The sequence below is a fragment of the Oncorhynchus kisutch genome, linkage group LG10 (assembly GCF_002021735.2).
Source record: "Oncorhynchus kisutch isolate 150728-3 linkage group LG10, Okis_V2, whole genome shotgun sequence".
NCBI lineage: Eukaryota > Metazoa > Chordata > Actinopteri > Salmoniformes > Salmonidae > Oncorhynchus > Oncorhynchus kisutch.
Window position 1 is genome coordinate 45613988 of NC_034183.2, and position 12387 is coordinate 45626374.

The following is a 12387-nucleotide window of genomic DNA, read 5'->3' on the forward strand; positions in this document are numbered from 1 at the left end:
ATGTTTTTCTTGTAATTTTTTGCGGAGAGAGGTGTGTGTGTGTGTCCACCCTGTTATACAGCGGTGAAGCATGGATCCCTTAGTCGGCACATGAAAACCCTGGAGGCCTTCCAAATATAGGGCCTCAAGAAGATCCTCTGTGTTACCTGGCAGGATGCAGTACACCACACGGAGGTACTGAAATGGGCTGGCAGTGGTAGCATGCAGTCCACCTTAAACAATCACCAACTAAGATGGCTTGGTCATGTCATCTGCGTCCTAGAGGGCCGACATCCGCCGACAGTGCTCAACGGCCACATGAAGGCCAACGCTCTGCTGGTGGCCAGAAGAAGCAAATGCAGGAACAAATTAAAACCACTCTGAAGAGGTGCAAGATCAATCCATCCAGTATAGAAGACCTAGCCACCTGAGGCATGCTCACAGGGCTATTCCTGCCCCCTCCAACCAAGCCTTCACATGCGCTGTCTGCAGCTGTAAATCCATGGTTGATCTCCACAGACACCAAAGGACTCATAAGTGAAGGCGAAGATGCTTCTCATCAACCATAAGTAAGTATGTGAGATACTGGGAATCAAACCAATAACAATTAACCAGCCACTCTTGTATTCTCTTTTAATACAGTTTTTATTTTTTAAGAATAGTCAGAATAATTTGAATATATTGTTCATAACACTTTCTTATATATTAACTTAATTTCAATACATCCACAAAGAAATATATATATATATATTTTTTTTAATTTTACATTTTTTGTTTTTTTTTGTTTTAATTTTCTGGTGGCTTTTGTTTCATTCTTTGATCTTGTTGGACTTTTTTCTCTCACTTCTAGTGATGCTCTGGTTTTCTGGGAAGTGCTTCCACCGTTCTTCTCATTCTTTTCTCTCCTTTATACTCCTGGTGTTCTTTTAGTCCCACTTCTTGCTTACTAGATTGTCATCAGCAACTGCAAGGGAAAGAGAAGGGTATTGGCAACTGGATAAGGTAGGACTAGACTTAAGTCACTAGGGATCAATTTGGAGGATAGGTATAAGCAATATGGGGAACATTCCAACCCAGCCTAAAATTCCCATATTATTAGAAATACAGTCTTTTTAGATCTACATGAAGTACTATTGATTGATGTGGAGTTGGGCATTCATCTATTATTCTGGCCATTTAGTTACATTTTAGTTCTGCTCAATTGACGTTATACAACACTTATCTACTCAACAGCAAATATTGGTGGTTCTGTGTAGCTCAGTTGGTACAGCATTTTTATTTTTGATTTATTACCTTTTATTTAACCAGGCAAGTCAGTTAAGAACAAATTCTTATTTTCAATGACGGCCTAGGAACAGTGGGTTAACTGCATGGCGCTTCCAATGACAGGATTGTGGGTTCAATTCCCAGGGGCCACCCACTTAAAATGTATGCACGCATGACCAAGTTTTGGATAAAAGCGTCTGCTAAATGATACCAAAAGTATTACTATGTTCATAAAATAAACCTGACTTTTCCATACAATAATAGGCTACTATTGTGTGTTGACTGTAGTTAAATGTTAATGTTGGAAAATTGTAATATTACAAAGTTAAAACTGCAAAGGCTAACCTTGTCCTACCACTACCTACATGTACGAATTACCTCAAGTAACCTGTACTCCCGCACACTGACTCAGTACCGATACCCCCTGTATATAGCCTCGTTATGTTATTGTTTTTATTCTTTTTGACTTTAGTTGGTCAATATTTTCTTAACCAACAGTGCAGTTCAAGAAGAGTTAAGGGCTTGTAAGTAAGCATTTCACGGTAAGGTCTAAACTTGTTGTATTTTGGAGCATGTGACCGTTTGATTTGATTTGTCCCCAAGCTAGATCTTGCTGGTGGAAGAGTCTACAAAGGCAATTACTACCTAAATGTGACACAGCCATAAAATTAGACAAACTTTTATTAAGCAATATGGGGATACATAGAAACCTGTAGGAAGACACTCGCACAGACTTTAGTGAATACATATGAGTGGATATTATATATTATCAGTGTAAATTTAGTGTTGACACCATCTGGATACAAAACCATTGAATCATGTGAAAACGGGAAAACGGGATGGGGGGGGGGAGTAGCGAAGGCAGTGGCAGGTATAGGAAAAGTGGGGGAGAGGGCAATGAAGGCACCCGATGGGAAGAGAAATCATATTAACTTATTAAAGGTTTTGCAATTTAAATAGGTAATATTTAGAATGGATGATAGTCTTAGTAAGCCATTGAAGCAGGTATGAAAGTCTGGATCAATGTTCACTCTAAGCTGTTTGCGTGCACAGACACGCACCACCTCCAGGACTCCCATGCAGATGGTATGTCAGGGATGCAAGAGATTGAATTTAACTGAGTTCACTCTGTGTAGATAAATGTTTCTCTGATTTAATCAACATTATATCAGCCACTTTTCAGTGCAACAAAACAAATCTAAGATTGAGTCTGTGATTTTGTTGTAGTTCAAGCCACAGCTAGCCTAGGCAGCCGATAGTGGGCTCTAGATCTTTTCTTCAACTACAGCACAGTGGTGGAAAAAGTACTCAATTTGTCCTACTTTAGTAAAAGTAAAGATACCTTCATAGAAAATGACTCAAATGAAAGTCACCCAGTAAAATCCTACTTGAGTAAATGTTTAAAAAAAAAATGTTTTATATATACTTAAGAATAAAGTATACATTTCAAATTCCTTAAGCAAACCAGATGGTACCATTTTTTTCTTCTTCAAATTGCCAGGGGGACGCTCCAACCCTCAGACATCATTTACAAACGAAGCATGTATTTAGTGAGTCTGCCAGATCAGAGGCAGTAGGGATGACAATGCGTTATATTAATAGGTGTGTGAATTAGACCATTTTTCTGTCCAGCTAAGCATTCAAAATGTAACGAGCACAATTTGGGTGTCCGGGAAAATGTATGGAGTAAAAAGTACATTTTCTTTAGGAATGTAGTGAAGTTGTCAAAAATATGAAGTGAAGTACAGATACCAAAAAAAAATCTACTTAAGTTCTTACATCACTGCTACAGTACACACTTTTCTAAAAAGACATTCTGACAGCCCGCCATTAAAGCTGGTTAAGAAGGGAAATGATGCTTTTGTAGCATGAATGGAGGATGCTTCATGTACGAGCCGGCCCACAGGTGACATGAATGTTTTACCTGCTGGGCACATCAATCCCCCAAAAAATTGTACAGCTCAAACGCCCACTATCGGCTGTCTAGGCTAAGCCAAAGCGCATCGGAGTATAATTATATTGACGGGTAGTGCACGAGTGGTCTTTCAATCACCAGCCAGTGGAGCTGCTTTTCAGAGCTGTGCGTGTGCACGGTTGTTGATATTCTTTGCTAGTTAGCGAGTTATTAGCCCAGTTATATGTAAGTATTGGTGTCACAAAGGCTCATGACAGCAACCAGGTTTTCCTTCTCCTCTGGCCATGCCCCTCCCTGGCTAATTACCACACCTGTTCCCAGTAAACTAATTGACATTCCTGCACTATTTAAGCTGCAGTTTTCCTACTAGCTTTCAGTTGTGCTGGTGATTCAATCCGGTGGCCATCTTGCCTTTTTGTTCTTTCTTTGTTGTGCGTGACTGACAATAAAAAACACAATTCCATAACCTCCAAACAACCCAGTGTGCTCTGTGTATGCAATAAAAATCAAGTATTGGATTCCTGGCCATCTCCTCATTCCTCTAACATACTACCGCTATTGCACATTGGTCAGGAACAGTCCTAAACCTAATTTACAGTCCACCCTAGCCCCAACGCCTTTTCTTCAATTGGTCAGCGATGGGGTGTTACTGCTTCCTACAAGAGCATAATGTAAAAACGTTTTTAAAAGACTGCTTTGAACACCCCATATAGACTACTGTAGGCTATATCATAGAAATCAGAATTGTGAAAATGTTATGTGATTTTGCATGATTGGTTTTGTTGATAGGCCACTCTGATAGGTCTACATTATGCTCAAATAGCCACAATATCTTATTGGCTACTGTCTAAAACTGTAAAGTTACACATTTCTCCCAACATTCCAGTTTCCACTAACAAGACCTGAAATTTGCTCAGTGCCAAAAATAATTAGAGGGAATACTTCTGTGGATATTACAGGATATTATTACAAGGAATGTTATTGTGTGTCCTTACCCTCCAGGTAATTGCGGGCCACAAACTTGAGGACCTCGTCAATGAGGATGACGGGGATCGAGAGCTTGAGCACCACCATCCATTTTTCCACGTTCAAGTGGGTCAATTTAAAGATCATCTGCAGCGGAGAGGACAGGCACATTTCAGACACATATCACGTACTACTACTTAGTTATCACATACTCTTACGGCTAGATTCAATCCGATCGGGCTATGCACCTTTTTAAAAGAAATGTTTCCGCGCTTGCGTAGACCACTCGCTGTAAACCGTGCATATGTCGGCTCAATCTGAAATTACCTTTAAATGTAAATCGCACTATAACGGTCCAGATTGAAGGCCTTACTCAATTGTCAAATACTCTAACTCAAGTATCACTCTTACTTCGGGCTCTATTCAATCTGTATCGCTGAAGCGTTACAGATGTGAATGCAGTCTCGGCTAATGCGGGAACATTGCTTTTTCAATTTCAATCGCGCTCTAACGCTACATTTCCACAATACGAATTGAATAGCCCTTCATGTCAGGGAACACTGTATACAAATGTATGGCTGGGGGAGAGAGAGAGAGAATCAGACAGAAGGAGATTGAGAGAGAGTAAGACAAAAAGGAGGCAGAGAGAGAGATGGATCTGGGATCAAAACGAGTGGTCCTTGGAGCCGGACAGGACAAGCACGTGAGGTGAGGGTTGTGGTGCGAGGTAAGGCAGACTCACGGGCATGGGGTCGACGTAAATGATCACAAAGTGGAGTGACATGGAGAGGGACATGGCTCCAACCAGCCACAGGTTGCTCCAGGGGGGCATGCGCAGCAGGGACTGGTTCTCAGACAAACTGGGGGGGGGGGGGGGGGGGGGGGTACAGAGGGGTTACATAATACACGCTGGCTAAACACTGTGTGCGGGCGCTGAGATGTTTGAATCCTTTTTTAAATGTACATTTGATTTGTGGATCCAAATAAAGTATTTAAAATGTGTGTGTTGATGCAGGTGTGTGCCAAGAGGTGTGCAGAAGTGTGTGATCTGACATTACATGGTGAGGGATGGCGGATAATGTTTGTTCTGCAGGTTTATTCTAAAATTACTCTTCAAATTTCTTTGGGGTTACACTACACTTTCAATGTTATTAGGCTTTCATATCATACTCTTGATACGCTGTGTTTTAGAAACACACTGTTGTAGAAGTGCTATAATTTATAAACATAAACGAGTGTTTTATGTAACTTTACTGTTCTACCTCTAAATTGATATACTGTGTATCAAGAATTACAGTGCTAACAAACTACCAATGTCGCAAGTTTTGAGGACACAGATTAAACCTACTCCTGTCCTGCATTACAAAGCATGACAAATGGATCATCTCCATTGAAAGTGCTTTTTTGTTGTTGTCAAGGAGTAGGCTTAATCTGGGATACGGGCCCTTAATGTTATGCATTATTGAATCTTGCATTTCTAACATGAATCTTCAAACATTCCTTTATATTAAACCAGGCAGGAACCAAAGTTGCAGTCTGACCTGTTGAGGGCATTGCACATCTCGATGGTGACTAACACAGACAGGGCCATGGTCATGGGGGGAGCGGCCTCAAACACCTCGCAGTGGACGTCGACAAAGTCCTCGTTTTCCTCGTGGCACTGCATGAAGTGGGACTGAAGAGAAAAATCAAGAGAATTAGGATGGAACCATTTACTGGATTATCACAGAATCATTCACTACATTTTTTTGCTCAATAAGACGTTTAAATTTAGATCCTAGGTAGCCCCTACCCATAACATTAAATATCCCCAAAATTGATCATGATGAAGGCCTTTGACTATTGGTGTATTTTAAATGAGGATCTCTTAATGATGATTATGGTTTTAGACCAATGACTCAACATATATGAATTTGGAACCGCAGTGGCACTGTAGCACTTTTGTACGGTTTATTTCTTTATCTGGGATGGCGTTTCATGTCTGTTTTTGTCTGGTGAAGCTAAAGACAGGGGCGGCAGGATAGCCTAGTGTTTAGAGCGTTGGACTAGTAACCGGAAGGTTGCAAGTTCAAACCCCTGAGCTGACAAGGTACAAATCTGTCATTCTGCTCTTGAACAGGCAGTTAACCCACTGTTCCTAGGCTGTCATTGAAAATAAGAATTTGTTCTTAACTGACTTGCCTAGTTAAATAAAGGTAAAATAAAAAGACACAAACTACAAAGTTTTTCTAATTCTAAAAAGCAATAGTTTATTATGTGATACAGGTGTGTTGGTGCTGGGCTGGGACAAAAAGTGGAGACCAATCCCTGTTCTACAGAGTGGTTAAATCCCAAATGTGACTATTTCCAATAGTGCACTACTTTTAACCAGGGCCCTATATAGGGAATAGGGTGGGACGCAACCTCTGTTCTACACACCAGACTCCACATTTTTGCTCAATAACGAATTGAAATGTAAGTCCTAGGTAGCCCCTACCCCCAGGATTGTATAGGGAAAAAATACATGAATTCAGAGCGACATAGAGAGCCAGACTAGGGTTCCGATTTGGGATTGGGATTGTCTGCTTCATTTTTATTTTATTTAAACTTTATTGAACTAGGCAAGTCAGTTAAGAACACATTCTTAATTACAATGACAGCCTGGCAAAAGGCCTCCTGTGGGGATGGGTCCCTGGGATAAAAAAAAAAAACCGATATAAATATTAGACAAAACACATCACAACAAGAGAGACAACACAACAATACATAAAGTGAGGCCTAAGACAACAATATTGGTGGCAAATCTGATGGCCGAATGGTAAAGAACATCTAGCCGCTCGAGAGCAACATGACCTGCCGATCTATAAATTATGTCTCCGTAATCTAGCATGGGTAGGATGGTCATCTGAATCAGGGTTAGTTTGGCAGCTGGGGTGAAAGAGGAGTAATTACGATAGAGGAAACCAAGTCTAGATTTAACTTTGACCTGCAGCTTTGATATGTGCTGAGAGAAGGACAGTACACCGTCTAGCCATACTCCCAAGTACTTGTATGAGGTGACTACCTCAAGCTCTAAACCCTTAAGAGGTTGTAATAACACCTGTGGGAGGAGGGACATTCTTCGTATCAAACCACATAACCTTGTTCTGAACACCTCCAAAACAAAGGTCAAGGGTAGAGAAAGCTTGTTGGACACTAAGAAAGCTTTGTTGAAGAGCATTTAACACAACATCCAGGGAGGGGCCAGCTGCGTACAAGAATGTATCATCTGCATATAAATGGATGAGAGAGCTTTCTACTGCCTGAGCTATGTTGTTGATGTAAATTGAGAAGAGCGTGAGGCCTAGGATTGAGCCTCTGGGTACTCCCTTGGTGAGGCAGTGGCTGAGAAAGCAGATTTTCTGACTTTATACACTGGACTCTTTGAGAGAGGTAGTTAGCAAACCAGGCCAAAGAGCCCTCAGAGACACCAATACTCCTTAGCCGGGCCCACAAGAATGGAATGGTCTACAGTATCAAAAGCTTTGGCCAAGTCAATAGAAATAGCAGCACAGTATTGCTAAGACTCAAGGGAAATTGTGACATCATTGAGAGCCTTTAAGGTTGCAGTGACACATCCATAACCTGAGCGGAAACCAGATTGTATACCCGAGAGAATACTATCGACATCAAGAAAGCCAGTCAGTTGATTATTGACAAGTTTTTCCAACACGTTTGATAAACAGGGCAAATAGAAAGAGGCCTATAACAGTTAGGATCAGCTTGATCTCCCCTTTTAAATAAAGAACGTACCGTGGCTGCCTTCCAAGCAATAGGAACCTCCCCAGAAAGGAGAGACAGGCTTGGCGATGGTAGGGACAGCAGAAAGGGTCTAAAACATCTGACCCAGATGTTTTTTGGGGGTCAAGTTGAAGGAGCTCCTTTAGCACCTCAGACTCAGTGACTGCCTGCATGAAGAAACTTTGTAGCGGGGCAGGGGAAAAATAGGTAGAAGCATCTGGGATAGGTGCATTAGAAGGAGTGGGATATGAGGAAATGTTGGATGGGCAAAGAGGCATGGCTGAGTCAAATAGGAATCCTGACTTAATGAAGTGGTGATTAATTAAAGAGCTCAGCCATATGCCTCTTGTCAGTAACAACCACATCATCAACATTAAGGGACATGGGCAGCTGTGAGGAGGAGGGTTTATTCTCCAGGTCTTTAACTGTTTTCCAGAACTTCTTGGGGTTAGACCCACAGAGAGAGAACTGCTCCTTAAAGTAACTAACTTTGACCTTCCGGGTAGCCTGAGTGCCCTTATTTCTAATTTGCCCTGAACGGTAGCCAGCCAGCCTGAGTATGCGTGTAACGAGCCTTTCGCCAAATGCAATTCTTGAGGTGGAGTAACTCTGCAAGATCACGGTCGAATCAGGGGCTGAACCTGTTTTTAATTCTCATTTTCTTTATGCGGGCGTGTTTTTTAACAATACCACTGAAAATATCAAAAAATAATGTCTAAATGTCTTTGACAGAGGGGGATCAAGCTGATTCTATTCCATTTTACAGAGGCCAGTTCATGAAGGAAGGCTTGCTCATGATTTTTTTTTTTGCAAGCGTCTATGACAAATCAGGATAGGTCGTTGCACTGAGAAGCAATTATGAACACAGGCTGTAAAACAATGATCATCACTAAGGTCATTACAGAAAACACAAGACCGATACGGTACCTATCAGGATTATTTGTGAGGATAACATCGAGGACAGTAGTCTTTTCTGAGTGTTTGGAGTCATACCTTGTGGGATTGGTAATAATCTGAGACAGATTTAGGGAGTCCCATTGCTTTAGGACTTGGTCAGATTTGGTCAGGACTTGCTTAAGGGGGTGCTCCTCCTATAGACACCAATGTGATAGCAGTCTAGTTCATTGACTTCCATTGAAATAAAAATTAGGGAGTGGGAGGTCTTGCTTCCTCTTCCGTATCTAATGCTACTACTCACCAACTGGTAGAAAGACACACCAGGGCCGTCCTCACTGTAGAGGAACCACCAGGCGGCAGCAGCAACAGTTGCAACACCAACGTAGCCTGGAACACACACCACAGGAAGTCAGGTAACATTGATCTAAATTGTAATTTGTCCAATAGATTTGATTACCTTTTCCTGTTGAAGTATCGAGATGAGATGATTGCATACTTTGTTGTTGTTTGCTTGTGTAGAATTTCATTACTTTTAATTAAATGTTTATTTTTAATCTACCGTGTTCCTTTATCTCTAGGATGTACAGAAATGGTGTAACATTAATTTGATTATTGCTTTGGCTGCAGTTTGTGTCCCACCACCATGCCAATAAAGCACTGCTCCATTTAAATGTGGTGTGGTAGATGGGGGCAGGGTGTCTAGGCTGTACACCAGTGGAGGCTCCTCAGAGGAGGAAGGGGTATTTTTTGTTGTTGTGAAACAAAATAAATTATAATTTTTAGATGAAACTTTTCTAAATATATTCACGGCACCAAATAATTGATTAAAGGTCTACAGTAACCTCAACAGCACTCTGTATAGGGTAGCACCATGGTGTAGCTGGAGGACAGCTAGTTTCCGTTCTCCTCTGACATGTTGTCCACCCAAATAAAGGACCAGAGAATGAATCAAGTACTGAAAGCATTGATTAAACACATTGCTTTGCAATGAAGGTCTACAATAGCCTCAACAGCACTCTTTAGGGTAGCACCATGGTATAGCCGGAGGACAGCTACTTTCCGTCCTCCACTGGCTACATTGACATCAATTCAAAACCTAGGAGGCTCATTGTTCTCACCCCCTTCCATAGACTTACTTACACAGTAATTATAACAACTTCTGGAGAATGTCCTCCAACCTATCAGAGCTCTTGCAGCATGAACTGACATGTTGTCCACCCAATCAAAGCATCAGAGAATGAATGTAGTACTGAAAGCATAAGATACAGCTAAGCTAGCTATATGTGACCCGATTCAAGACACTAGGCATATGTCAGAAGTCACGACTTCACAGGAGAGCTGTTTGAACGTTAAAAAAATATTTGTTTTATCAAAATGCGTTTTTTGGGGGGCAGAAATACCTTCACGAACATGTGAACTTTCATGTGCCTTAATATCAAACTTGTATGCCATCTGTAAACATGAATAAAATTGTTAAATTACTAGCCTAGTTGGTTTAGCCACAGAAAAAGGGAGCAACCTTCCCGCTAGCCATGATTGGCTGAGATAATGAGTGGGCTGGACATGCCGAGAGATGAGTTTCGATTGGTCTGCCATATGGCACGCTTCTGTCCACTGGAGCTGGTCAGTATGTCTAGGTACTCGTGTGAAACGCGGCTTTTTTTATATATTGCGTCGTAAAACTGCATAAACCTAATGTCAAGTTAAAGTGTACTGTTAGCTAGCTAACTTTAGCTGTAACTGTTGGACTAATGATACACCCTAGATCAGCTAGATGTCGGCAAGAGTGTGCAAGGCGGTATTGAATGTGCGACTGTCTGTCACCTTGATTACTAAAATTTTTCTCTCAACCTGTGCACATACGTTGTAAACGTTCATTCATAGGTTAGGTTGTAGCAACCTAATGATGGGTAAAGAGAAAATGTAGTATCATGTAGTAGCCTTAACCTAGCAATGTTACATTGAACTGGGTGAATGGAATATGAATGACAGTCATCCAATGTGCTGTAATAAAAATAAGGCCATGCTCATTAAAAAATAATTGTCCTCCCTCATGTTAAACGGCACCGACCACCATTGCTGTACGCCCATTGTTGGGCAAAGCAGCAGTCGGTGAGGGTTGAGGCTCTAAGTGTTTGACATTGGGTCAGGGTTGCAGTTAGATTTACGACTGAGCCAGGGATAGTTCAGGGTTGGAGTGTCGGACATAGCTTCATGAGGTACATGATAGTGAGCATATGTTGAACCTGGAACATGGCTCTGTTCCAATATCCACACTTGCATTCTACAGAACCCCTGTTTATACCTCCTGCTAACAGGTCCCATGTGGCTCAGTTGGCTTTGCATGGAGCTTGCAATGCCAAGGTTGTGGGTTTGATTCCCACAGGGCACAATTATGAAAAAGGTATGTGCTTTACTGTAAGTTGCTCTGGATAAGAGTGTCTGCTAAATGACAAAAAAAATGTAATATAAAAAATGTGTTCTTTGACCTGATCTTGTTTGTTTACACTTGGAAGATCTGATTTACAATTAGATCACAATGAGTCTTTTAATTGTCTACACCTGTCTAAAAATGTGGGCACAATTAGAATGTGAACAAAGGATGGGCTTTAGACACAATATCCACCTTAGCATACTACTGAGAAACAACATCCACACTAGCAAACTACTTAGAATGAGGCAGTGTATTGGTCATGCATTCACAATGATATTCTAGTGACCCCAATCAATGGTTGTTGAAAGAAAAGGAGAGTAGGAGGAAAGCAGAATGGCCAGTGCATTTGTAATTGTATCGTTTTGTTTTGTATTTGGTGTTTTTGACGTGTTCCTGACTTCACAGAATACATTTCCATGAAAATGGACAATAAAAGTGTTGGTATGGTATGGTATCGTACCTCCAATGGCGAGGTATCTGAAGAACAGCCATCCAGAGATGAGGGGCTCCTTGGGGGAACGGGGCAGCTTGCCCATGATGTCCAGGTCAGGGGGGTTGAAGCCCAGGGCAGTGGCAGGGAGACCATCAGTAACCAGGTTGACCCACAGCAGCTGGACAGGGATCAGAGCCTCCGGCAGACCCAGGGCAGCGGTCAGGAAGATACTGAGAGAGATGGAGGGATGGATGATGAGCGAGGGAAAGAAAGAAAGAAAAAAGAAGAGTCATTTGTGACTAGCACTGTGTGTGGCCGTCATATTGATGTTCTTGCTCAGCAGTGGTGTCTTGGTCACTCATGTATTGGCAGTCAAGTGGTTATGCTGCTACTACAGTGAATCTTTCTTCCAATAAATCCCTCTGGATTAGCGGTCAACCACGGTTATGTCTCAGTTGTGATGTGGTCACTTCACCCCACCTCCACACCCACACCCCCCACCCCGGACACTCACCAGACGACCTCACCAACGTTGGAGGAGATGAGGTAACGGATGAACTGCTTCATGTTATTGTAAATGGCTCTGCCCTCCTCGACGGCTGCCACGATGGAAGAGAAGTTGTCGTCGGCCAGGACCATCTCAGAGGCAGACTTGGCAACGGCAGTGCCAGAGCCCATGGCGATGCCGATTTCGGCCTTCTTCAGGGCGGGGGCATCGTTCACCCCATCTCCAGTCTG

The 12387-nt window shown here is 42.0% G+C and overlaps 1 protein-coding gene across 2 annotated transcripts in view; it reads right to left on the reverse strand.

Moving 5' to 3' along the window:
* Positions 1–605: 605 nt before the first annotated feature.
* Positions 606–12387, reverse strand: part of LOC109898208 (sarcoplasmic/endoplasmic reticulum calcium ATPase 1-like) — a 31890-nt gene continuing 20108 nt past the window's right edge. For both annotated transcript variants that reach the window (XM_020493079.2, XM_020493078.2), the window contains exons 19-25: positions 12164–12384; positions 11677–11879; positions 9084–9169; positions 5668–5801; positions 4869–4986; positions 4156–4273; positions 606–943 (exon numbers count right to left, since the gene is read on the reverse strand). In XM_020493079.2, the coding sequence (XP_020348668.1) occupies positions 906–943; positions 4156–4273; positions 4869–4986; positions 5668–5801; positions 9084–9169; positions 11677–11879; positions 12164–12384 (918 nt within the window). In that variant the 3' untranslated portion in view covers positions 606–905. The remainder of the gene's footprint in view (positions 944–4155; positions 4274–4868; positions 4987–5667; positions 5802–9083; positions 9170–11676; positions 11880–12163; positions 12385–12387) is intronic.